Source organism: Rhipicephalus microplus, chromosome 3, assembly GCF_043290135.1.
Source record: "Rhipicephalus microplus isolate Deutch F79 chromosome 3, USDA_Rmic, whole genome shotgun sequence".
In the NCBI taxonomy this organism is placed as follows: domain Eukaryota; kingdom Metazoa; phylum Arthropoda; class Arachnida; order Ixodida; family Ixodidae; genus Rhipicephalus; species Rhipicephalus microplus.
This window is the reverse complement of record NC_134702.1, coordinates 36,115,961-36,143,075: the sequence shown is the minus strand read 5'-3', so window position 1 is coordinate 36,143,075 and position 27,115 is coordinate 36,115,961. Positions and strand designations below refer to the sequence as shown.

At 46.1% G+C, this 27,115-nt stretch overlaps 2 protein-coding genes across 13 annotated transcripts in view; both read left to right on the top strand.

Annotated features, from left to right (window-relative positions):
* The window catches only part of Tmtc2 (Transmembrane O-mannosyltransferase targeting cadherins 2), a 391,877-nt gene extending 385,649 nt beyond the window's left edge, over positions 1–6,228 (top strand). Inside the window, exon 14 of the mRNA XM_075889238.1 lies at positions 5,574–6,228. Coding sequence (XP_075745353.1) covers positions 5,574–5,780 — 207 coding nt within the window. The 3' untranslated portion in view covers positions 5,781–6,228. The remainder of the gene's footprint in view (positions 1–5,573) is intronic.
* A 10,276-nt stretch (positions 6,229–16,504) lies between these two features.
* The window catches only part of nSyb (neuronal Synaptobrevin), a 31,460-nt gene continuing 20,849 nt past the window's right edge, over positions 16,505–27,115 (top strand). For 5 of the 12 annotated variants that reach the window (XM_075889236.1, XM_075889228.1, XM_075889231.1 and 2 more), the window contains exons 1-4: positions 16,512–16,609; positions 19,872–19,912; positions 22,473–22,596; positions 27,012–27,090. In XM_075889236.1, coding sequence (XP_075745351.1) covers positions 19,905–19,912; positions 22,473–22,596; positions 27,012–27,090 — 211 coding nt within the window. In that variant the 5' untranslated portion in view covers positions 16,512–16,609; positions 19,872–19,904. Of the gene's footprint in view, positions 16,610–19,871; positions 19,913–22,472; positions 22,597–25,795; positions 25,875–27,011; positions 27,091–27,115 lie in introns of all 12 variants that reach the window. The other 7 variants (XM_075889237.1, XM_075889230.1, XM_075889233.1 and 4 more) reach the window with 3 other exon arrangements.

The following is a 27,115-nucleotide window of genomic DNA, read 5'->3' as shown; positions in this document are numbered from 1 at the left end:
AAAGGGCGCGCTTTTCAGCCACAACTAAGTAACTGTAGCGAAGCCTCCGAACGCTGAAATGGGTCTAACTCTTGAATACCTTCTAGTGGGGCTACCCAACAAGGACGCCGCTCGCGCTGGGAGCCCGTGCTTGGCTGTGACTGTCGCCATTACATATTCTCGCTCGTTGTCGGCTAGTAAACGCCTTAACAATTTGGTGGAGGTGCTGCGATCCCTGTCTATGCCTTTGGAGCTACGATCACGTACCCTGCCATCTACTATGTACCACGACGCTTCTCAGCAAACGCCTCCTCCAATGCCACCCCCTTGTCCCGGTGTCCCCAGAATCCGCGATCCACCCATCTTCACTGGCGCTGATGGCACTGACGTGGAGGACTGGCTCGCTATTTACGAGCGCGTGAGCGTCCCCAACAAATGGGACGAGGACGGCAAGCTGACCAACTTGGTATTCTACCTTACGGGTGTTGCCAGTTTGTGGTATAACAACCACGCGTCCGATTTTGCCACCTGGTCCGATTTCAAGACCGCAATCATCAACGTCTTCGGCCGCCCTGCTGTTCGCAAGCTGCAAGCCGAGCAGCGCTTGCGTGAACGTGCTCAGGAGGCTGGTGAGTCATTCACGAGCTATATTGAAGACGTCCTGGACCTATCCAACAAATCTAATCCCACCATGTCCGAGTCTGAAAAGATCCGGAACATCATGAAAGGCATTGACGATGATGCCTTCACGATGCTGCTCGCCAAAAACCCCGGCACAGTGGCTGAGGTCATCACACTGTGCCAGAGCTACGAGGAGCTCCGCCGGCAGCGTTCGATGACCCGACGCTCCCCACCACGAGCTGCAACGCTTGCTGGCTTGGAGGCCAGTTGTGACCAAGTGGCGTTGATGGCAGAACTAAAGTCCTTCATCCGTGAGGAAATCGCACGTCAGTTCTCGCTCCTGCCCTTCGCCCACCAACCGACTGTTCAACAATCGCCTACTACCCTTCTCCCTCCCATCCGTCGAGCGATTGAACAGGAAATAGCGGAGGTAATGCCTGCGTACCACCCCCCACAGCCTCCGGCTCCTGCGCCCCTGAGTTACGCGCAAGTGGTCGCCAGGCCGCCCCAAGTCGTTCCAGCAACCGCCCCTCTGACTTACGCCGAAGCTGCCGCTCGACCTCCGTCCTTTGCAGCGGGTGTTCCCGCTACGTATGTTGACGTAACCCCTCAGCCTCAGCTTCAGTCCACCATGCAGCCACCGTTCCGTCCATCAGCCCTTGCGACGTGGGTGAGACCTACCCCGGTGAACAGATGGCGCACACCCGACAACCGGCCCATCTGCTTTGCGTGCGGTTACGCCGGTCACGTGGCCCGTTATTGCCATCGCGTACAGCCGGCTCCAATTTCTTCACCTGTTGCTGGCCAACTCAGCCGTCCTTATCGCGAAGAACCGCCGTCTATGCCACCTCGATCTCGCCCAGGTCCATCTCGACGATCGCCGTCTCCACGACGTCGTTCCCTGTCCCCCATGCGGCCAAGTGCGGCAGCTCATGAGCGGGAAAACTAGTCGTCGCAGTCCCCGAGGCAAGGACTGCGACGCTATCGCAATGTGAAAGTCCTCAGAGCAGCCCCTCGAATGTCATTGACGTGTTTGTGGACGGTGTTTGTGCATCGGCGCTTATTGACACTGGAGCTGCCGTATCAGTTATGGACGAAAAACTCTGCCGCTTACTTCGAAAAGTGACGACGCCACTTTCTGGGTTATCCCTCCGTACTGCAAGTTTGCACCGCATTTATCCTACAGCAGGGTGCACAGCTCGCGTTGTCATCCAGGACGTTCTGTATGTCGCCCAGTTCATCGTCATTCAGGCATGCTCTCATGACGTCATCCTGGGGTGGGACTTTCTCTCCCGCCATGACGCCGTCATCCATTGTGCCGCCGCCGAAATTGAGCTCTCACCCTTCTCGCATTTGACGCCAGAAGACAGTCCCCCGACACTGAGCAAGATTCTAACGAAAGACGATACAACAGTGCCTCCAAACTCGACGACGGCTGTGTCTGTCTACTGCGCTGGTCTCTCCGACACCATTGGACTTGTTTCGCCATCTGACCGCGCTTGCAGCAGGAGAGGGTTGCTAGTACCTTTCGCGACCGTGCAGGTCAACCAGGGCAACACTGCTATTTTTGTAACCAACCCGTCCCCGTATGCTGTTACCTTGCTTCGAGGGGAATGTCTCGGCAGAGTGGAACCAGTCGACGACGCACAAGTCCTGGACGTACCCGATGACACGCGCGGTCCCAGGTCGTGTACCATCAATGCTGTTTCCACTTCTGATTCGTCATCTGCTGATGTATTTGGCCCCTCCATCGCTGACAACCTTACGGCCGTACAGCGTTCCCAACTTCTGGACCTGTTGCAAGAATATCGTTCTTCTTTCGATGTCGGGCGAAGTTCTCTCGGTCGCACGTCCGTTGTTACGCATCGCATCGACACTGGTGCCCATCCACCTTTACGGCAACGTCCATATCGCGTGTCGCCTGCTGAACGTCGAGTAATTAATGATCAGGTTGACGATATGCTCCGACGCGATGTTATTCGGCCCTCGGACAGTCCATGGGCGTCTCCTGTTGTTCTTGTTGCGAAGAAAGACGGTTCTGTGCGGTTCTGTGTGGACTACAGACGGCTCAATAAGATCACTCGCAAGGATGTTTATCCACTGCCACGCATCGATGACGCGATTGACAGCCTTCATGGAGCCGATTTTTTTTCTTCTCTCGATCTGCGCTCGGGGTACTGGCAAGTACCCTTGGCTGACGACGCTCGACCAAAGACCGCCTTCATCACGCCAGACGGCTTGTACGAGTTCAACGTCATGCCGTTTGGTCTATGTAATGCACCTGCGACCTTTGAGCGCATGATGGACACCGTTCTGCGCAACTTGAAATGGTACACGTGCTTGTGTTACCTCGACGATGTCATTGTCTTTGCTCCGGATTTCTCCACGCATCTCCAACGTCTGAAAGAAGTTTTCGCACGTGTGAGCAATGCCGGCTTGCAACTAAATCTGAAAAAGTGCCGCTTTGCAGCACGGCAACTAACCATACTGGGGTACGTCGTGTCCAAAGACGGCATTCTTCCTGATCCTGCCAAGCTTCAGGCCGTGGCCGAATTCCCCAAACCTGCATCTGTCAAAGAACTGCGTAGTTTCGTGGGCCTGTGCTCCTACTTCCGACGCTTCATACGAAATTTTGCCACGATCATATCACCGCTGACGAAGCTCCTTGGAAGTAACGGGCCCTTCAATTCATGGTCATCCGAGTGCGACGACGCGTTCGCGAAGCTCCGCCATTTGTTGACGTCGCCTCCCATTCTACGCCACTACGACCCTACAGCCCCAACGGAGGTGCACACAGACGCCAGCGGCGTAGGCCTCGGCGCTGTCCTGGCGCAGCGAAAACCCGGATTCCCTGAATATGTCGTAGCATATGCAAGCCGTACGCTCACGAGAGCCGAGAAAAACTACACCGTCACGGAGAAAGAGTGCCTGGCGGCCTTCTACACCGACGCAATTACGACGCCGACGGCCGGCAGTGGTTACTCGTGATACCCCGCAGTCTGCGGTCAGAAATATGTGAATCCTTCCATTCAGATCCGCAATGCGCGCACTCTGGAGTATTCAAGACCTACCATCGCATTCGACAACGCTACTTTTGGCGCGGCATGTACCGCTATGTGCAGCAGTTCGTTCGCTCTTGCCTCACTTGCCAACGCCGTAAACCGTCAGTCCACATGTCGCACGCCGGTCTGCAACCGTTACCTTGCCCTGACCGTCCCTTTGGGCGCGTAGGTATCGATTTGTACGGACCACTTCCTCTGACGTCGGCTGGTAACCGCTGGGCCATCGTTGCCGTTGATCATTTAACGCGATACGCCGAAACCGCCGCTCTCCCTGCGGCTACTTCGCGCGATGTTGCGTCCTTCCTGCTGCATCGATTTATACTGCGCCACGGACCACCCCAAGAGCTTCTCAGCGATCGAGGCCGTGTCTTCTTGTCGGAAGTCGTCGAAGCCATTCTGACGGAGTGCCATTCTGTCCACCGCAAAACTACTGCTTACCACCCACAGACGAATGGCCTCACCGAACGCTTTAACCGCACCCTCGGCGACATGCTTTCTATGTACGTCGCTGCCAACCATACTAATTGGGATAATATACTGCCCTTCGTCACCTACGCCTACAACACCGCCCCTCAGAGCACGACTGGTTTTTCACCTTTCTACTTGCTGTACGGAAGGCACCCGTCGCACACCATGGACACGATACTCCCGTACACGCCGGATCCATCAGAGTGTACACCGATTTCCGAGACAGCCAGGCTTGCTCAAGAGTGTCGCGAGCTTGCCAAGACTTTTACAACGCAAGAGCAAGAGCGGCAGAAGAGTATTCGTGATGGCTCCACCACTTCTGAGCCCACGTTCCTTCCTGGTGCGCTTGTATGGCTCTCGATCCCGACATCTGCAGCTGGCCCCTCTTCCAAGCTACGTCCAAAATACGAAGGCCCCTACCGTGTCATCGAGCGCACCTCACCCGTCAACTATCTCATCGAACCCGTTGAACAATCTTCGGACATGCGCCGCCGTGGGCGAGACATCGTCAACGTGGAGCGCCTGAAGGCTTATTATGACCCGCTCATAGTAACGAGCTGTTAGGTCGCCAGGCGGCTCCCTCTTCGACCCCGGGGTAATTGTAGCGAAGCCTCCGAACGCTGAAATGGGTCTAACTCTTGAATACCTTCTAGTGGGGCTACCCAACAAGGACGCCGCTCGCGCTGGGAGCCCGTGCTTGGCTGTGACTGTCGCCATTACATATTCTCGCTCGTTGTCGGCTAGTAAACGCCTTAACATAACAAATGAGAGACTTATTCGCGTGAGCAACGCGGGGTACATTTCGATCTGCTCGTCATTCTTCGCGTGACATTCTAGTTTGTTGTTGTCGCATTCATTGCTTCGCCTTTGCGGCAAAGCTGTGACATTTTTTTTTTCTCGTTTCGTCTCCTATCTGCACGCCAATAATTATTACGCTAATACGGGCGAACGAGCAGCTCAATTCAATCAATCAATCAATAAAATTAAAATTTCAAGCAACAGTTTATTTGCTGTGTATTACAGTGTCAACAGTGTAAAGAATGCGAAAACAAGTACTAAAAGCTGCTTCTTAGTAGCTCATCTTTTGTCCCTATCTTGACGACCAATGCAGCACGCACTGCAGATGGAAACATTTAGTTATCGTATCTAGTACTTCGACCTCACCAAAGAAATACAAATACAGAGTATATGTCTGCAGAAGTAAAAAAGAATACATTGGAATTACTGTATAAAGATTATGCAACATATAATTTGATTTAGCAAACAGCTTTGCCTTGTTTAAATGTGTGCAGCAATGTGTGAAATCTGAACAAAGAGGATGTAGTGTAGTTTCCAACAATGAAAATAAATACATTGTTGTTGTTCTGCGCAACATATTCCGTCTGCAAGTCCTCACTGTTTCGTTCTTTCTTTTCTCTTTCTCTCTCTCTCATATTGCTGCAGGAGGTCACGAGTCACATGAACCTCGGCGCCATGTTGCACGTCAACGGGAAGCTGCTCGAGGCAGAGGCGAGCTACTTGGAGGCGCTCCGGTTGAAGCCCGACGACCCCATCACGCAGAACAACCTGCAGAAGCTTCGAAACTTGCTCGCCCAGAAAGGGCTACGGGCTGCTGCAACCACTACCACCATAGTCAACAACCGGCGGTAGCGGCGTCCGCGAATGTCTGCACGGTATGGAAAGAAAAGCAGCAGCGCGAGGTACCGCCGGAACCGGAAACACCTCAGCAGCGCGTGCGCGCAGTCTGACGAGACGAGCCGATGACGCCAGGGCTACGTACAGCCTTCCTTTCGGACACGTCCTAGCCGCTGCAAGGCTTCGTCTGCCGGAAATTCGGCTGCTCCTCACCAAAGTCTCGTACTGGCCTCCGAGATCGGTGGGCGCGCTCGAGCGCACGTGGATATCGGAGGCCACAGCTTTGTCTGCGAACCTCTCGCTCCGCCGCCAGGATTCGCCCGAAGAACTTCTTCGCCTGACGAAGCGTCTCTGACGGCGCGTATCCAACGATGCGCCTCCAGCCCCACAGACACCGTCGGTGCTGCTCCTAGACGTGTTGTTTTTCACGCTCCGCCGGTACTTTTGTTGTTGGCATGCCGCCTGGAGGGTATTGTCTCTCGAAATGCGGCAGAAGAAAAACAAAAGAAACATTTTGTGTCCTACTACGCTGATCGCGAACTGACTATCGCCGTTTGAGTGACCGTGCAGAGCCTAGTCAGTCTTATCCTTGCTCCCCCCACCTTTTCCCGCCCTATTATTTATAATACTTTGTTGTTGTTGTGTTACACCCTCCCTCTCTCTCTCACTTTGCCTGAAAAGCCAATAGCAGCTCTGGAAGCGAGTGACGGCTTTTGCGGCGCAGTTGTTACTGCGCAATGAGCGCCTGGAAAACGGAACTTTAGTCCCTCGTTGGCTTCTGCGTTTTTGACAGGGAAGTTTAAAAAGAAAGAAAAAAGGCAGTGCAGTGAACACGTTACTTAGTCACTTATGTGTCTGGCCGGACTCGATGCAGTATGAATCATTTGACCTAATTTTTTTTAGAAAGCCCTTGAGTATGTATACGTCGGGCTCATTCTCGTGTTTATGTCTCTCCCAGAATATCTGCTACTTGCTGCCACACTTCGTCGATTACGTTACGAACCCACGAGAAGCAAAACAGGTCTAGTCAAAGTGCCGATGCGCCGCTGTGGCTTGTCCGCTGTAAATTACTAGCTGGCTTGGATGGACCTTTCTTTCCTGTGTTCGTACACACCCCGCCGTTTTTTATATCTATTTTTTCGTGTGCGTGCAAATCCAAAGCCCACATGTGCTCGTTGTGCTTATTTATGGTAAGCGTCGCGTTTATATAAAAAGAAATCATGACGTTGGAGAATAGAGTGGTGAGAGAGATAGAGAGAGATTATTATCTTTTCCTCTCTCTTCTTCTCTGAAAAAAGGGATAGAGTATATAGAGATGGGGGAGGAAAAAAAAGAGAAATCTATATATTGAGTTGTGATAACGCGTGTTTCTCAGTTTCTCCTTTTTCCGACGCAATCGCTTGGCGCACACGACCAAACTTTTTGCTTCCATGTGTAGTCTGAGGGAAAAACATAGTATATATTATATAAATATAAATATTATACATAAACATTTCTTTTTCTCTGGCACATTCGTCGTCTTTCTGTACAGGAAAGAGGAAGCGATGTAGATAGATAATGTTCGGCTACGCGTGAGCCGATCTCATGCATGAATTTGTTTTTTTTTAATGATAGATTTTCTTTACTGTTGGATTCACAAGTCCTCTCTACTTTGGACAAAAATAAATGAACAAATAAAAACACCAAACGTGCGGACAATTACTGTGGAGCTGTGACTGGTTGTTGGCAATTCTTTTCCATCAAATTTATCTCAAAATCAAGGGCGCATTTGCCTTAAAAAGAAAGGTGGCGAGAATCTTATGATTTTATATTCGCGGCTTCAGTTCATTAACTGAATGCCACTCGATTCGCGAAACGCTACGGGAGTTTCTTTTCCCACGATGACAATAGTCGTAGAAATATTCTAGAGTATAATTTTCTTTAATGTTTTTTGTTCAGGGCCCTTGGCGTGAAGCAAGATAGACGGAAGCTGAAATTTTGAATCTTTAATCGCCGTTTTGCGAAGCTGCAAACAAGAAAACGCTACCGTTTCATGCTATGTAAATAATTGAAAACTAGTTTCCGCGTTTTCGATAAGATAAAGGTGCCTCCTCCTGACGCTAGCTATATTGCTAGCTTAGTATTACTTTCTTTTTCCTTCATCGATTGAAGCGGCGGCGGATGAATGTTTGCTCGCAATGAAATTCGAGATAGTTTGACGACCTTGGATTTCTCTGTGCTCGCTTTCATTTGTTTTTCGTTTGCTTTTTTATCCTGATAAACGCGTGGTCGCATCAGAACATTGCAAGGTGGCGTCTATCTCGATCTGCTACTGTAATTACTAGAAGTAAGAGATAAATGAAAGAGATGACGAGGAAGTGATAAGCCGCGGTGATTTATATAGGCTGGTTGGGAGCGTAAGCAATCTGTCGGGTCGCTGCTGTTCACCGAAGAGCAGCCGGCCTATTAACTTATTTATATTTATGACACCCGTTTGTTTCTCTCGGTTTTTCGTTCGACCAATCACTAAAGTCTTTAAGCGCACGCCGGGACTAGTGTTCTTTCATTCGCACCACAAAACTGACGTTGCTTTCCTTTTTTTTTTTTTTTTGACAACGAGACGCACTTGTCCCTGCATTGTGACGATATGAACAGTTTTGTTGTTATTTGTGTTATGTTTAGGCTCAAAACGAACATTTGTGTCGTGCCATTCGTTTTCTTTTTTTTACTGCATTGTGTGTGTTTATGTGTCTGCTATTCGAGCCACCTAATTTTGACGATAAATGACACGCATAATTACATTTTTTTTTCTCACTCTGCACGGTGTGTTACCTTGGCTGTTACCCTGCGTTGATAGAAAGTTTGTTGACGTGTTGGCCAGCTGAGGAACACGCTGCGCCTTGCTGCTGTTTGTCCGCCCACAGTCACGAGCTTGTACTAGAAAACAATGAACTTTCTTTTCCCAAAATTCCCGCGACATAATGAAATAATTTTTCTGGCCTATTAACTATATACTCGCGTAAGCAGCGATGAAAATATTTTTAGGAAAACAAATTTTGTAGTAATCATCCCCGCCTCATCCCGAAAAAAAAAAGGGGGAGGGCAGGGGGGTACGGGGCTGTCACTTTGTCCCCAATGTGTGGTGTTAATAATCACGAGCTTCACTGTTGTACTGGAAAAAAAAGGAAATAATGCCGAGCAGCGATTGTCAAAATGAGGACAGAAAACTGTGGATTAGGGAGCCTTAATTTCAGGTGATGTCGTCTTTAAGTTCACAATGATTGCATAAAATGGCGGAATTCTTCGCTCTATTCAGAAATTATGCTGCGCGCCATGTCACTCACAAGAGTTGGCACTTTGAGGAGGCTCAGCTGAGGTGTCTCTTATAATCGTAGCCTTGTTATGGGACGCTAAACCCCTAAAATATTGCGTAATAAGTGGTTAAATGAGACGAATGTCGCAGGTTTAAGTACGCTGTGGCCGGCAGAGCAAATTCTAAGCTGTGCTATGCGGAGTGCTTTAGTTTCTGGAGCTGCTTGTCGCCACGAGAGATACGTTCCTTCTCATTAAAAAAAAAATCAATGAGACCGCACCTGAAGCTGATAAATGTACTTCTTCCTGACTTTGTTCTTGTAACGTTAGGCATATCTTGTTTCTCGTCACATTGGTTGGACAATGCACGCAGTATTTCTTTTTTTTTTTGTTTTTTGTGACCCTCGATGCAGAGTTTGTTTTATGCGATAAAATAAAACATTTCGCACTAGTTCCCGGTTTGCGCTGTGATTTCACTCACTGCGCAGCTCTCCGTAAAAAAAGTGCGTCGTTCTACAATGACACCCTGTGTATGCTGTGTCAAGCCAGGCGCATGAAAGCCAGTGTGTGCCGAGAAAAAAAATGTTAAAAATGATGATAATAAAGAGAAATGTTATTAAACTGGGAATGACCGCTCACGTGTAATAAGATTTAGGCTTTCCTGAAAAAAAGTTCTGTACAATACATCAAGATATTTACAAATAAATTTTTGAAGCTAGAAACTTCGAATACTTGTCGTTTGCCTCGTATCTTTTATTGATCTACTGATCATCCCGAAGAATTGGACATCGCCAGAGACTTTCGTAAGTGGAGGTACGTACGTACATCGCGAATGATTTCCAAGTCGATACATACGGTGATTTACTAAGGCGAAAGCTTTACATGTCAAAATATCCAGCGTCTTCGGCGTCAAAATGAACGCTACAGAAAGTCGCGCGATACCTGAGTTAACGAATGAAGCTAAATTACAGAGACAGTAAGTTAGTGCACGTCCACAGTGAACTCAGGAAAATCTGAGTGAAGTGAATTGGGTTACGGTGCTTAAGGGTCGATGAAAGGAGTAGGTATCGAAGCGAATCAAAATTAGCTGAAGGCAATTACAGTAACTTCAGCTGGATTGAGATGCATGAATCTTTTGCCTTGTTGGGTCGTGTTAGCGTTAGTTGAGAAAGAAAAACAAAACAACTTCAATAAAGTAAGGCAGCTTGATATCTGTCCTAGTCCAGGGCTCTCCACTGGCTATTAGTTTATCGTAGTAGTAGTAATAGTAGTATGAGAAGAAATAGCAGCAGTAATAGTAATAGTAGTATAGTAGCAGCACGAAAACAATGGGTAGGCTGTCCTCGGAGCCGCAAACGCGGTCATCCAGCGACGACGTGTTTGTGATGAACAAAATTGTAGCGTGACAGAGAATGCAGGACGCTCCATTCTAGATGACCTCCTCAGCTGTCAAAGATTGATAAGGAACTAACCTAGCTGAAATGGGGTTAACCAAGAATACGAGATGCAACTAACCCGTAGGACGTGACGTCAGCGTGACCTCGTTGACGTGAGTCAACGTCCATGGCGTAGCCATGGAGAGAGGAGGGTTGGGAGGTCAACCATCTTTATCCTTGTTTTTTTGCTTGCACAGTTACGTTGTAACTACTTCTAGGTTGCTTTGTTCGTATATTCAAACATTTCAGTTTTGGGTGTGAATGTGGATGTGAAGTGCGCATATAAGCATACGCACAAACATAAATGAAGGTTCACTAAACCTTTGCCAACACACACCTGCCCCCCCCCCCCCCCCCAAAAAAAAAATATCTATAGGCCGCTGCCACCCGCAGTAGAAACAACTAGTTAACCTCTCCTTAACAGAATAACATATAAGTAGTATATATACGATGAAAATATGCGTATCATCGCCGTGACCTATTTATCCCATCCAACAGTTTGCGACATGCCACATGATAATGATGTGGTATCATAATCATCCTTTTCGTCATTCTTTATCACCGTCATTGGAAGCTGTTCGTAATAAACAAGTCTCGAGAACAGATCTTACAGATTTACCCTTTCTATTGCCACGTTCGTTTCTCAAGATTTGTTATCGCCCCGTTACACTGCGTTCAGCGCAAACCGCGCCTACGGTGTTTGAGAAGCTTCGAGGCTGTAGTAGATCGTTTTGTTAAGATAACTCCCACTTCGTGAACACTACAGTTTTTATTCTGGAACCCACGTCGCCGCTAGCGATAACGCTTGAATATTTAAAGATAGCAAGCTAGGTATAAATGCCGACACGCTTCGCCGTGACGCCCTGCTCACCGCTATCAGTGCCACCTTCTTGCTGTAATCTGACTTTCCTTTTACGTGGCCACAAGTTCGGCCCCGTTAAACCGTTCACTATTCGACCTGAAGTCTGCTTCATTCGTACACGTCACGAACCCGTGGCAATATTTTGTTCGCCTTCTTACGTGATAACCTATAAGACACTCGGACGAGTGCCCGTGAACACTGAAATGTGCTTGTTCAAGTGAAGTGATTCTTAAAAAGAGAAAGGAAGAGAAAAGTGAGCCCCGTTATTGTTTGCTTCAGTGAGCGACACCGCCACAGTAGCTCACGAGGGATGGGGGTGAGGAGGGATAAAAAGGATAGGAGTAAAGATATGGGAAAGCGTAAGGAGAAGAGAGGAAGAGACGTGAGGGGTAAGCCAGAGCGAGCGACGACAAAGTGAGGGGATAGAAGATAGAAGAGATAGGAAAGATGGAAGCACGGTCAAGCTTGCAAAGCAACCATTCAAGCTTCGTTCGTTGGCGGATCACAGTCTATAGTTTCTTATCTGAACTTCACCTCGCTCAGCTCATCCAATGACGTCTCACAACTTGTATGCCCTCAAGAACCCACGAAGGATGACCAAGCTGGACCTCGAGAAAGGTAGGTTTATTGTGGCGTTATGATTCATCCCGCTGCCTGTATTAACTTGAAAATTTCCAATTTAAGTACTCCTAAATACGCAACTGTTCTCTTTAGCAAGGCTGTCGAAGTGATTCGAATTAAATCTGTTAGCGTTCCCTGGTCTGCAGACAGGACAGGGGGTGTGTTCTTGTAGAGAGTGGGAAGGTGGGGGGGGGGGGGGGGGGGAGGATATTAGTTTCTCTCACTTTAAAATCTTTCAGTGTTGCACGTACCGCTCAACGAGCGATACGCCGAGGTATGTAAGCTCACCCGGTGGCGTATGGTTAACCGCTCACCCTTCAATAAATAATTTTAGCTATGCTACTGTTTGGGTGTTCCCCATCCATCACGGATTATGATCAGCTTCCTTTAGAACTCTGCATCTGATCGATCGGTCTAATTCGACGCTTACAGCATCTCCTTCCAGGGAGAGTCAAACGGCAGCTTTACTTTTCTTTTATCTACTCGCAAATCATTTATTGCATTTTAGTCTGGGGTACGTGTAACAAAACAAATACAGAAAGTATAATTCTTCTTCAAAAACGCGCACTAGGTTTGATAAGTACCTCGGTCCCCACTAATATGTCTCTTTTTTATATGTATAATGTACTCCCGTTCCCAGAGTGCTATAGGATGCAACTAGCCATGTTAATCTTCAAAAAAATTAAAGATAATTTCCAGATTTTTTCTGATGTGTACTTAAGCAGAGATCTTACGTATAATCTGCGTACTGTTGCGTTGGTCGGGCCAATGTGCCGGACTAACTATGGTGTACAGTCAATTAATAACCAAATCATTCTACTGTGCAACAGGATTCCTGAAATAATTGAATACGCTAAGGAGGCTAAAAACATAACACAATTTAAGAAGCGAATTTACAATGTAATAAACAGAACACAAGTCTACAGTGTATGTAAAGGAAATATGTAATGTATGTAATATTTATAGTATTCACTGTTTTTCAACTTGTATTGTATTTCAAAATATGTTATGGTGTTTGTACTGTCCTGCTCTACCTGCCCGAGGTGCCTCACGAAGAGGGGCCAAGTCAGGAGACACACTCTCCTTTTGCCCCCTTCGTGGGCATTTCTGCGGAAATGTCCGAATAAAATAAATGAAATGAAAAATGAAATGATTTTATTTTTTATTTGGGGGGGGGGGGGGGGCTTTATGTTGTTATGCCACAGACATTTTCTTCGTTCAAGAGCACGTCTCACGAGATCGACCGCTGTTCCGACGAACGGTCTCCCCCCTCCCAGCGCCGCGTTCCCTGCAGGAAGGAGAACCGTGCAGTTCCGGGGATAACGTCGCTTCCTCCGCCGAACCACCTTGCAGTTCCGGGTATGGCTGCGTCTCCTCAGCCGAGTCACTGTGCCGTTCCAGGGAACTGGTCTCGCAGAAAAGACCAAAACGTTATTTAAGGCCGTGCTGGCCCCATGTCTAGAGGATTTGCCCCAGCTGACGTTGTCGTGCTGGCCGGCCCTGTAAAAAAAAAAAAAAACAAAAAACGACAACCTGCTACAGTAAACGCTCTTTCTTGTTGCTGTTTTCAAAACGGATTGCCTCCCCGCTTCGCCTTCGGGCAAAGGCTTCAGCGAAGTCCGCTCCACAGCTCGCCGCTCTTCGCCACCGCTATCATCGCGACACAGCAAATTCTTAACAATGTCTAAAATGACAATATGACTATTAGGCATGCCGTAGTGAGGGTCGAAAGATAAATTTTGGCCACCTATAGGGTCCTTTGACGCAGATAAGGCTTTTTTTTTTCTGTTCTCACGCACTGAAAATCAGAGCCCGTGGGGCTGCAGTGGGGCTTTCGCAGATAGCGATGCATTAACCAAAGAGTTTTGTACTATAATAATGACGAGAGCATCTGGTGCTAGTGTCTATGCGGGCACCTTCAGCTGTGCCACTGTACTTGTACCTACCCGGGAATGCTCGGAAGTACGGAACTCAGAATTGCATCGAATGGATTTCATTCTACAAATCTGCGATGATTCTTTTTCTAGTGCAAAACAATGTGTCACGAAGTTATTTCGTCTGAACACTTCTTTCATTCTTCTGCACGGGAAATTTATTGTAGAGAGAGAGAGAGAGAGAGAGAGAGAATAAAATGAGGGAAAGGCAGGGAGGTTAACCAGAAAATGGAGCATCCGGTTTGCTACCCTGCACTAGGGGAAGGGGGAAGAAAGATTGGAAAGAAAGCGAAGAGGGAAATAGACGCGCGCAAAAGAAAAAAAAAAAGGGGGGGGGGGAGCTGGGGTGCTACAGTCTATACAATAGGCCGCTGCCACGCGAAAAGCTCAGTAAGGCTTTCCCTGATTTTCTGTGAGCACACAAATCATGTCGTCTTTCCAGCACTGATTGTTCAGACAAAGGTCTGTCGTCAAGGCTAGCTAACGCAGCAGCTAGTCGCCGTCTTTGCACGCTGTAACGAGGGCAGTGACAGAGAACGTGCTCTATAGTTTCATCGCTGCCGCAATGACCGCAAGCAGCACTGTCTTCCATGCAGGAAATTTATTGTAAAATGTTTCTGTGGCTGTGAGATGGATGTTAAACATCGACAAATTCAAGCATGGTACATGCACTGCTCTGCAGCGGTTCCAGACTTTGCATCACACTATGATGAATTATTTTTTACAGCGCTTAAAACAAACACGCTCCATCGAAAGTATGAATTGTTTATATACGGAAATAGCAGTACTGTATTGAGGCAGAACACCTATCGTCTGCTGCTATTCCAGGTGCCTCTGTCAAAGTGGTCTGCCCCCAGTGCATTTTTTGTTTTGTTGTGAAGTCGAGCCAGAATAAAGTAACGGTCCATCTGCTGAACTTGGACGTCGTTTTGCAGTCGATTTGAACCAGTTTCCGGAAAGACTCGCTTATAAGACGTGCGGACAATATTCAATATCCCGGAGTGGCATGGGATATGCTAAATATTTGCGCCACGGCGAGGGCACTACGCTTTGGTACAACTGTCAAATACAACTTGTTGCAACAAACAGAGACCTGGTGGTCTTCTGACTCGCAGAACAACAAATACACTGTTTGAGTTTTTTCCACCACACCCCGCTACTCACGGCGTGCAAAAACGAAACAATCTCCAAGAAAAAAAATTCTTAGGGAGTTCGTTAGTTAACGATATCCAGTTCGAAGCCTTTATTGCCCATCATTCACATGTTGGTAAAACGATAGCAGCACCAGTTTGATCACTCGGCTATTGTATATAACTCTTTGAATTTAACAAAAAAGCAAAAAATATTTAAAAATAGTCACGCATTTTCACTCCTCTTTTTATATTTTTTTATCACAAAAGGATCGACCTATATGACCACATTAGAAGAAGCAAAAGCACCTAGGGAACTAAGTTCATAGCCTCCAAGATGTTTAAACGTGCCCTCGGAGCTCATGCAAACGGATGTGCCCTAATAAAGTTATTGCTAAGTGCTATGAAGCCCCCTATTGAATTTGAGAATGCGGACCCGGAATATAGTGGAATGGAGGCCCACAGCCCCACCACAGCCCCACTTTTCCAATTTTGCTGATGTTGTACACTGTCGTGAATGTTACGTCACGGACGAGAATACCTCGTTGCAAATACAGCCGAGCACTTTACACAAAATTTCATCCATGATAAAAAAAAAATCATGATGTAGTGGACGACTTCAGTGCGCGCTCTCACTTTCGTCCAACAAGGACGTGGCGCGTCACGTGTTATCAAGGCGTCTTATGTGACTTGGAACACAAGTTTTAGTACATAAAATGAGACAGTCCGCGAAGTTTTGCAGTTGCATGGCAGTTGCATAAACGAGACAGTATTGATGCGCGGGACCCGTCCAGCCATCCTGCGGAAAAGGGAGCAACCACGATACGCGCACTTTTTCGGCAGCCGCTGACATGACGGCCTCTGCCGGAAAGCACCGCAACCGCTGTTCCCATCGATCACGTTTTTGTGTTTCAAATGTGCTATTATCGGTGCCTTTGTCCACATCTGTTGCCTTTTCTGGAAGCCCGGGCACGCTCAGTGCTTCGCTACGCGGCGTGAGTGTGATCAATATTTCGGCCGTGCTATTCTGGGAAGACGAGCCGCGATTTGTGTTCGTCCGCAGGGAGCCGGTCGTTTCCTCTGACCAGACAAATAGCCTGTGCTCTTTGATGAAGAAAAAAAAAAGCTGTTTGACAGTCGATAGTATCAGGTTGTCATTTGACGAGTAAAGATTTACCGTATTTTTTTATTTTTTTTTAACGCGAGAGCAGTCGCACGACCGTTTTCAAGACTCTTCAGCCAACATTTCTTTAGCATTTCCGGAAGCGGAAAGATTCACGCCATCATAACAATGAAAAAGTAAAGTCTCAAGGCTACTCTCTCAAACATCATGTGGTTTCAAACTCCCCGATCTCGTCTTGCGGGCGTCTCCAGAAAGCGGATCTACAGTAAACTACTAGAGTAGCAGACGACAGCCATGGCAGATCGAGGCGCCATGCGGCGTCGGTTTCTTGCACAACGTACGCATCTCATCCCCGGATGTATGACGTCATTGAAAAAGCTGTCGCCATCATTGATCCTGAGTGCCCTTTAAAGCCTTAATTTTAATCAACCTCGGGCTCGGGAACATGTAAGTCGCATTTCCTTTACGTTCTTTATCGGTCTCGGTAGGAAGTCGTTGCTGTAACACTTCATAATTAGCGACAGCCAGCCTTCTTTCGCCGATTGCTCGCTAGGCCACTGCCGGTTCTGCCCATCCCGGACTTAATTTTTTTTTTTTTTGCCTCCGCGCATATGAACCATAACTCGTTGCTTGCCATACGCGTGGTGTGTCGTACGAGGAAATTCGTGGTCATTTCGTAGGGGTATACGTTCTGCACCCCTTTTGTACGAGCCGTCGACTCGTTGATCGTGAGAGAGCTCCTCGGGGAGCTCCGCTTCGCAGGCTAGCACGGCCCCCCGTCCCGAATCGAAAGCTCTCCATTTTGACCCAGCGCTGGTTCGTTATTTGTACCAAATCGAGCGACCGCGATTTGGACGCTCTCGCGTCGAAATATTGAGGATCCGAGTTCCCGCATTGCCGCTGAACCACATTGCCGCGGAATGTATCGCGTCAGACCTCAGCTGTGAAGGCAGGTGCCCTATTTTCGTTTTGACAGCCAGCCCCCCTGGCAGGCTTCGACATGGCACGATAGTCGCGCATCTGACGCACACCTGACGCTTACGGGAAGGTCGCACACGAGCGAATCGTGCCTCGTAGTTGACCGCTCGTTTTTCTTTCTCGTATGTTCCCGTTAGTCGCCGGCCAGGCGCAGTCCTTAACGTCAGTCAGTATGACCGAACAGACGTGCGCGTGGGCGTTTTTCCAGCAGACGTTCGTGCGCAGCTAGTAACCGTGTTAATTATCCAGCGTTTTTAGTATCATTGCGAGGAGGGATGTACTGGATACTGAGGCTCGCTTGGTGGGCGGATTCCGTGGAGGAACACAGTTCATTTTTATTCATTCATTGTGCGTGCTCATCTGATAAGTCCGCCGTCTTTCGCGTTCTTCCGTCCTGTATCTGTCGCTCTAAGCAGCAGCAGCAGCCTTGGACAGATAAGGGCGCTGTGCCCGTTCCGCATTGTCTACGGAATGGCCTCTCTCTTGTTGCTTCTTGAGAACAAAAGCATAACGCATCAGTCACCTGGAGACGTGCGTGATGGGGCGAGGGATAACTGTGACGGCGGTGCGATGACTCACGGGCTTGTACAGCGAGCGCTCTGGGAGCTCTTTTCACGCTGGTCGTGCAAAGAGCGAGCGCACAGGCGTCGCAGTGTTTTTTTGTTTGTTTGTTTGTTTCGTCCCTTCAAAAGCGATCCGCTGCTGCCGATGAAAGCCTCGGATGTCGACCATATGCCGTTTTCTGTCCACTACTGCCCGAGATAAACTCGGCATTGGGAAATAAACGAATACGGGTCCCGTCAACTCTGCGGGAAGAACCTTTTGCGGAACATCTGTTAACTCGGCACTGGTGCTCTTACAACAGCTGTGCGTTATTCTCGATGAAAAATTTGTCCAGGTTAGCGGGGTACGCCCTTTTCGAGGCACGGTATCAGGCGAAATAAAATTGTTTTTCTTGCAGCACTGCGGCATACTTTTTTTTTGTCACCCATATGTTCCAATTACTGACGGTTCGTATGACACGCCTGTGTCATGATTGGTGTGCAATAGGAGCAAGGTTAACAGTCGGTACAATACTTCAAACACGCGGCGCAAGCAGTGCTCTAGTTTCGCAGGGGTGGAGGGAATCAGTTGCTAGAAATTCGGGCAGGGCTGTTTCAAAAGACAGGCTCAGGCCTTTGGGTGTTACATTTCAGTTTCTGCTTTTACTAGGTGTTTTGTTTATCATTGTAATGAAACACTGTAGTAATCGTATAGATCTGTAAGTTATTCTTCTGGCACAGTCGTCTCGTTCGTATGCAAATGCCATCACAAACGTTGGATATTTGTCCTGCTCACGGGCAAAGGTCGTGCACACAATCGACACGTGATGATTCATTCGCCGAGTTTTTTCGCTCTTAATTCAAACAAGTCTCAAGTTCATTGTCCCACTTTGTTTTATATTTTCTCATATGAGAGAGAAGTATCAAGGCATTGCTTCAGCAGTTGGAACTATGCCACCTGGTGATTATAGTGGCCACCCATGATTAATTACGTACGGAAAGTAAACTCTTTCTCTAACAGTAGTTCATAAAGTTGTTATGGAGGGACCGTATTAATAGTAAATGATGACACAGTGACAGCTTTTCTTGATGTATAACATACGACCATTGTCCTAAAGTCTCAATGTCTAAATGTTATAAAGCGCAGCTTTTTTACTCTCCTTAGACTGTTTTTAGCTTTAAGCAGCTGAAATGATAATTTCATTAAAAATGACGAATTGAAAATCTTAAGCACTATCTGGCTCTATACTTTTCACGTGTTGTACTTCCTTTTACATTACACCATGTGGCTTTCATCTCCTAAATGTATCTTACTTATAAACACGTATGCAGCAAGAACTCTGACAGTTGTATTCTAAAGCTAAAGTGCCAATACAGAAAGCATCAAAACTGATGAACTTCTGTGCCTGCTCCACTAGCCATAGGTGACAGTTTTGAAGATAATCCTCTAGCAAGGCCAAATTTAGCTAAACTTGTGCACCATGGCATTACAAGGCCTTAAGCAAAAGTGTAGCCAATTGCACCAAATGTGGAGGCCCCATTTGTTGGCAATTCTTAACTGGAAGGACACAACTAGCGGCCTTATGGTTCGTGCCATATTCCTCACTCAACAGTCTGTTTTTGTAAAATAGCGTGTGTAAAAGTAGCTAACTTTATTATAGTCACTTATTTTTAAACTTGATGTTATGGATACACTATTTATTACATAGTTTACATGCATAAAGGGGGGAAGGGATACAGCAGTATGTATTAAAAAGTGGCTATCCAATTGCTCCAGTCTTGACATTCATGTAATCTGTCGGGATCGTGGTGTGTTGGGACTCAATCCCACCCAAAAATGTTTCCTATTGTTCCACTACTGTAATCCACCAATTTGCATTTGCCTCGTTGCATGCATTCCGAGTGTCAGACGTTTTATGGCATCGCGGATCTTGTGTAATGCCACATGACTAGAAGCCCTAAGTATTGCCCAATTTCTTCTGTGGCAACACAGCTGTGATTTTCAAGTTTCTATGGGGGCTACGATGCATTATGCCTTCACATGTGGTTACAGAAGGAATCGTGAATCAACCAATCTGTCCAGTAATTTTTATAGTGTATGTGAGTAAATGTTTTGTAATGTTTGCATTGAACCACGCATCGGACTTGGTGTCTTTTACTTTCTTTACAAAGTCATGTTCTAATTTCAGCAAATTTAGGGCAGTTCGCCCTATGTACTGAATATGTACCTGTAAGTAGACCACCCACTCAAGCTGTGGGTCTATTGCATGCGTAGTGTTAAATCATTTCTGCTCCTGTCACTTATATTAATAAATTAATAAAGCGGGTTCTAATCAGTTGCATTTAGAATAAGTTATCACCATAATAGTATTGCCATGTCATAACACTTACAATAGCAGAGGAAAAGGGTTTGCATCTAACTGATACACTAGAGCAATGACACAACGCTAATATAAATTGTGGCATAGTAATCGAAGCAATATTATTTAAATAAAGTGACTTTGAATGTCACTCGAACCGAACTCGGGCTGCAAGTGGAATAACGTTTGCAAAAAGAGTTGTCGTATTTCAGCATCATGAATGGCTGCCAATTGTTAATTAGTCATTAATAAGAGGGCAGTAAGAATAAGCTACACCTGCGTAATGTCTATTATACTAAACTAGCTAGAATATGTGGGTTGTCTGTAGAGATTACAACCATTACAGCCCATTCAGTAGCTGGTATGTGTCGTGTGAACGTTGCATGTTAAGTTTGGGCCCGCATCAACTCTGTATTGGTGGTGTGACAGCTTGTGGTTGCTGCAAAGTAGGAGCGAGAAACGTGCCTTCAAACTATCGACACTCATTTGAAAAAAAGAAAAAAAATGCAGCATCCTGGTATTTGCAAAAAAATATATAATACATGAGTGTCTAGTCACTTCTGAATAGAAACAGGAAGGTTATTGGCCTTGATCAATAAGCACAGGACAAGCCAGCGATTGTGCTTTTTATCTACCTTGAAACATCTCACTGTATCGACATACAGGCTTAGCAGCCTTCCTAAAATGTATCATTCTACTTGTTTGTTTGAGGCAGTGTTTTAGATGCAAATAACTTGATTTTGTACTTCATTTAGTAGCATTAAGATTTTACTGCACGTCAGTGAGTTGTGGCAAAGAGGACATAAATAGTACATCATACCTCACAGCAAGGAGCAGGTCACATATTCGTACGTTAGCAGAACACAGTAGTCCTTCAGTTCTCAAATATGATGTCTTCGGGCCCTTAAGGTTGAATAAATGAAATGAAAATGAAATAGGCGCAGGTGTGTGTAAACGTATAAATGTAGTATTTTGTAAGGTTCGTTCAATATGAAATATCAAATTACCGTATCATCCTCTTTACGAGTGTTAAATAACAGGGAAGTGTACTTATTTAAAGCGTTCACTTCAAATTCGTGATTGGAGATTTATTTTGTCTTGGGTAATAGGTGGCCTTTTGGGTGCCAGAATAACAGAAGTTATAAAAAAAATTTTTGTCATCTGCCTGTTTTGTAGTACAGAGCCTGAAAGCTATGGTGGCAGTAAATGCATGATTGTCCCCCTCAGTACTCTTTATTGTCGAACTTTTATCGCATAGTTCTCAACTTCGAAGTTCCTTTTAGCAGGGGTATGGCTGTTCAAATCAAAAGCACCCATTGTTACAAAAGATGATGGGATGATTTGGTCGGCAGCGATGAGCTTATCGGTGTTTTGCTCAACTCAACCTATGCGCTTGCCCTTAGCAATGCCAAAACTACCTGGAAGACACTGACTTATCTCGCGGCTGCATTTCTGAAGAGGCACATGAAAAAGATTGCCAGCAGTAGCGTCCTTGATGTCGCGCCATTTAACTTTAAAAATGTTTGTACGATGCTTCACCTCTGTGCTTTAAAATTGAAATTACTTTTGGGCCGTGCTTTTTATTCAAATTTGGGACTGTCTTCCTTATTAGCATGTGAAGCCCATGGTAGAGGTAATTTCAATAGCAATAAGTTTGGTGATTTGGTAGAGATGTACCAAGACTTCTTAACACTGGAAGAAGATAAGGACTGAGAAAAAGGTAAATGTGGCAGGTGGTGACATCCAACCAGCATTTATTTTCCCACAGGCTCTCATGCAATATCTGCTGTTCCAATCACACTTACTTCGTGCAGTGGTGTTATAACAGACTGAAATCAACACAACAGCGTACTTTCAGGATACTTGCAACAGTGCTTAGATCAAAGCAGCTGTATGATATACTTCCAAGATGTCATTTTTTTTTTTTCTTCAGAATTTGTCGGTATTTTAGAATAAGTCTACCAGCTAATGCAGCAGCAGAAAGAAAGCAATAACAGACTGAAATCAACACAACAGCGTACTTTCAGGATACTCGCAACAGTGCATAGATCAAAGCAGCTGCATGATACACTTCCAAAATATAATTTTTTTTCTGCAGAATTTATCGGTATTTTAGAATAAGAAGTTTACCAACTAATGTAACAGAAAAAGAAAAAGCAATTTTTAATCTTGTTTAAATAAAAGCTGGGCTAGGATTTAGCTTTCTGCATTGTGGCTGGCGCATCAGGAAGTTGTTGACAGAACACAGTTCACAGCCGATGCAGCTGGAAAAGAAAATTAAACAAAGAGAGCAGTTTGAAGTCTCATTTAAATATAAAAAGACAAAGCTGGGCCAGGATTTTTCGTGCAGCTGGCATTTCGGGAAGTGGTTGGCCTAGTACAGTCCCCGTAGAGTCACGATGACGTTTGGCTTGCCAACGTGTGTTGCAGGTCTCAGCCAGGAGTAGCAGGAGGCCAGGCGGGGGCTGATCAGGAGGGGGCGCCCAGGCCTCCGAACCCCCAGCATCAGGCCGCGTCCAAGCGGATACAGCAGACACAGGCGCAAGTGGACGAGGTACGTTTCTGGAACAGTAGCGTTTCGGCGGCTTTGCCTTTCTCTCATTGTGGACTGGCTCGTCCTCTATGACACCCCTCCCCACTGTGTTGTCTAGTTCTAGGGGCACGCAACAGTGGCCCAGAGGTTGTGGGATTGAACCTCGGTATTTAGACGCAGGGAATAATGCCCGACGCCTGTGCGCGTAAATTTAGGGGCATGTTAAAGAGCACCTTATTGTCGAGATATCTGGATACCTTCACTACATTGTCCGTCATAATTATATCGTGGTTTTGGGATGTAAAACTGCAGCAGTCATCATTTTAAATCGTCAACTACATGTTAGCCTACTCTGTGTATGTAGTTTATGTGCGATGTTGGGAGTTATTGGATTTTTATCATTTGCATAAATGTTTGGCCCTGTGTAAAATACAGCGATAAAGAACATGGGAAAGAAAGTAGGAAATTGGTATACTACAAAGCAGTACAGTCTAGTGAGTATTTAAGCAAACAAAGCTAAAAAGATTAGTATATAACACTTTAAACAAAATTTAGAAACAACTAAAATCTGTAAATACATTTGGCAAATGTAAAATTGTTGTATTTATAAGGAAACATGTTAGAGCTAAAGAGCAGTAATGTACATTTTCCAAGGAGCTCATTTAATTGGTTGGTAACAACTTTTTTGATAAACTCTGAGAGCTTTCTCAGATTGTGACCTCGGTCTTCCATGTGCGATAAAATTTGGTGACCAATTGCACAGGAAAGGATAAGTGTTCTCAGATAGGAAACTCTTGTACTGAACAAGCTTTATAGGTGAGAAGCAAGGCAGCTGCAGTTGAGACTGCAACCACACGCTTAGCTCAGAGTTCATCATTTACCAGAAGAAAAAAAAAAGACTTTATTTAGGGGTAAAAGAAAGCACGACTCAAGTTTTATATACTTTTGCATAAAAATAAAGTGCAAGACAGAAATGTAGGTTGTTCAAAATTTACATTTACAATTTACAATTAAAGTTGCAACACTGGAGTACATACCCTCGCACATTCAAATATTGTGGATGGCCTCAACTGTCCCTCATGTTCGCAATTATATGTTTTCATTTGTGGTCATCTCCGTGTGACAGAGCAGTGTCTAGTAGTGCGAATAAGGGCCAATAAAGGCTATAAGTTAACTAAGAGCTCATGAGGCAATGCGCTCCAGGGTTGAAACTCATATTGAGTAATTTTATGCAAATGGCATCAGTGCAGCTGTTTCTGCTTGGAATGCAATGGAAGTTCTTCTATTTAGTTTTGCCTACAATCGGCCATCTCCTATAAAAAAAAAAGTGCTAATAGTTTGTAACTGTGTGACCTAAGATTCTTGTAGAACTTTATTTTAACCATGTGCAGCAATAACATGAACTTCAAGATGAACTTTCGTAGACCCTCTAGCAGATTGTGGTAATTAGTAGCAATTGCATACTTTCTGTGAGTAGTCTGGTGTTGCTTTAACACCCCTTGACGTAGCTATTTGATGTCCTTGAACCAACTAATGTAACAACTTTGTGCATACTGCCACATGCCATCATGTATGCAGAAAACATCCCTCTCGTCTGGTTTCAAAAAGAGTTGGCTGGCTGAGCTCTCTCCATTCTTTCGGTGTTGCAGCATCACCAAGCTGTTGGCCATATTCTTTGGAAGACTTGTAGTACCAAATCATGCCTGCCAACTCTCCCAAATCCTCCAGGAAACTCCTGAATTTTGACCTAATTTCCCGATTGCAAGAACGCTCTCTCGAAAAGTGGCCGTCACAGCATAGGTGGCTTATTTTCTTAATTTTTTATCACGCGTATATGTCTGTCTTTCTTGCTGTGGTATTTGCGGCGCTGCAGAAGAGCACTGGCCACTACTCTTGTGTAGTTAATTGTAACCATACTATAAAGTACAGCTGCATATATTCTACACATGTAGCACCGCACATCTCGATGAAGGCGGGCAGCCGCGAGACGCGCTTGCCACCATACCAAAAGAAGGCGAGGAAAATGGTTCTACAACTTTTTCATCTGTCTTGTCTTCGTCCCCGCATTTTGTACGCTGGACCTGCACTGCCTGCCTAGGCGTCAGTTCTGTTTGTGTTGCGGGGGGGTGCGTATTTTCCAGAGTTCAGTTGGAAGGTCGATGGCGGTGTCCAAAGCAAGGAAGTAGTACATGCAAGTGCTTTTGGACTGGTAGACAGCTGGGTTCCCGCGATTTGTGACTTCAGGGAAAAGTGGCACGTGCGGAATCTGTACCACGTGCACCTGTGATGTCAGTGTTTCGTATGGCGGCAAGGCTGTCATTTTAGGGCACATCACTGTACAGAAGCATCAGAACTGCGTTCGCGCTGTGTAGTGGTAGGGCAACATCGGAACTTTCTTCCAGAAGAGGCGCGAAAAAAGTGCGATGCCCGCAGAATGCCTATTCACAAAATTTTTAGGGGAACAAAACTTGCCGCTAAGCATTTGAAATTATGCGGGACCATTGCTTCGAAAAATGTTCCCGAAGCGCGAGGGCCTGACGCGGTGCAGGTGGGGACGTGCGGAAACAAGCTGTCTTCGTAGAGGAAATGCCCAGCAGATGCCGAGAACACCAAGCCTAGCCAAGGTCATGCAGTCTTCCAAAGTGAAGTAAACTCTCCACGGTTCATGGACATAATTTTGCTTGTCGATGCTGGCAATCCAGTTAAAATGGTCAAGCCAGTCATAAACATTTTGCAAAATATTTCTGTCCGCGGCATATAGTAGGGAAGACTGGCCATCGTGGCTTTGTTTTCGCCCCTTTCGTAGTTGATATCCTTATTTATCGTCTCGAAGATAAGGACTGAATTCAGGTTGTAGCTCTTGTAGGCGGTGGCTGCTTGGTGTGGCAGCAGTAGCTGTCTTTGAGGCGTTAGTATTGATGGCGAGAACTTGAACAAAAGTGCATATACCCAGCACCTCCTCCAGTTGTCACTGGCAACCAAGGAGGCCAGTTTTCTGTAAACTGAACCTGATAAATGCTTTTTTTTTTTTTTTCGTCCACTTACAAAAGCCTACGTGCTGCAGCAAGTGGCTGATGCATGATGACATGTGGCATCATCTTTCTGCACCATGCCCTACAAATGAATATAGTGCTTGCTTTTGTTTGTGTTATTTTTCAAATTTCAAAGCAAGGGGCTTGTTTGCATTGGCGGGGTTGCGCTCTTTCTCTGCTGGGCCCAGGTGGTGGGCATAATGCGCGTCAATGTTGAGAAAGTTTTGGAACGAGACCAGAAGCTGTCCGACCTGGATGACCGCGCAGGTGAGAAAACAAGAGTGCAGGTCGCATAGTGCAGCGCGCCGCCACAGGTTCATGTGGAAGGACATTCAGAGCTTGTAACACCACAGATGGAACAAGGGTCGTTGCCTGGAGACTGGCAGTCTTAGCAGCTTGGCACAGCGTCGTGTGCTTGCACGTTTGGAGAGTTCTCCAGGCTTGAATGTATCGGAAATTCTAAATCTACGAAGCCATGTGAAAGCAGCAGTAATCAATATTTTTGCCTTGGTAACCTTAAAAAGATTTTGCACTTGCTGCTGATTTGTTCCGCTGAAGTTTCAATTCTAGTTTGCCCAGAAATAGTTCAAGCACAATCGCCCATTAATCCTGCCCTCACAGATGAACACTCCAGTGGCACGAGTTGGTTTTTGTCTGACTGGTTGTTGCCTAACGTTTAATTGGGGTGAACCTGACCAACAACCTTGTGTTCATATCGACAGCCTTGTGTCCATAGCGAACAATGTCTACTGAAAAACTCGGCCTTTCTGAGAAGTTTGAGTGAAAAAGAAGTGCTGGTATAAGCACGCAATCATTTGAGGTTGTTAGATTAATTATGTAGATCATTTAATAATTCAGATTGTTACTTACCAAGTTTGTGGTGCTTTACTATTCGGTAACATTTTCGATGAATGAGATGAACAGTTCTTGTCACGGTTGCTGCCGAAAAGCACAAGATGATATAGTGGGCCATTGTACTAGCCATAAGGGTACATCAGTTCCTTCTGTGGTGTGCATGCTGTGGATGTCTTTGCCGCAGCACCTGGAGCGATTTTTTACACATGCGCACTGATTGATTTCATTCGTGTAATACATGGTTTGATAGTGTTGTCTGAACCTGCTTCACAAGTGTGCCAACATGTGCTTTGTAGTGCTTTCTTGTTTTTTTTTTGTTTTTTTTTCGTAGGCAAGCATTCATACTAATAAAAGCCCTCGCCTGTCTCTTTCACAATCCTCTCTCCGTTTCTCATTTCCTTGTGTCTCCTGCAGCCATGGTGAACCTGTGGCGAAGGAGGGATGCAGTGTTGCGTGCACATGTTTCCGTGTTCTGCTCTCTTCTTAGTGCGATTTTCTTCCTTGTGTCTCTCTCTTCCCGTCCCGTGCCGCCCTTCCCGGCATCTTTAGGTTGTGGATATCATGCGCACAAATGTGGAGAAAGTGCTGGAGAGAGATCAGAAGCTGTCGGAACTGGATGATCGCGCAGGTAACTCGTCGACGAAGGTTGCACT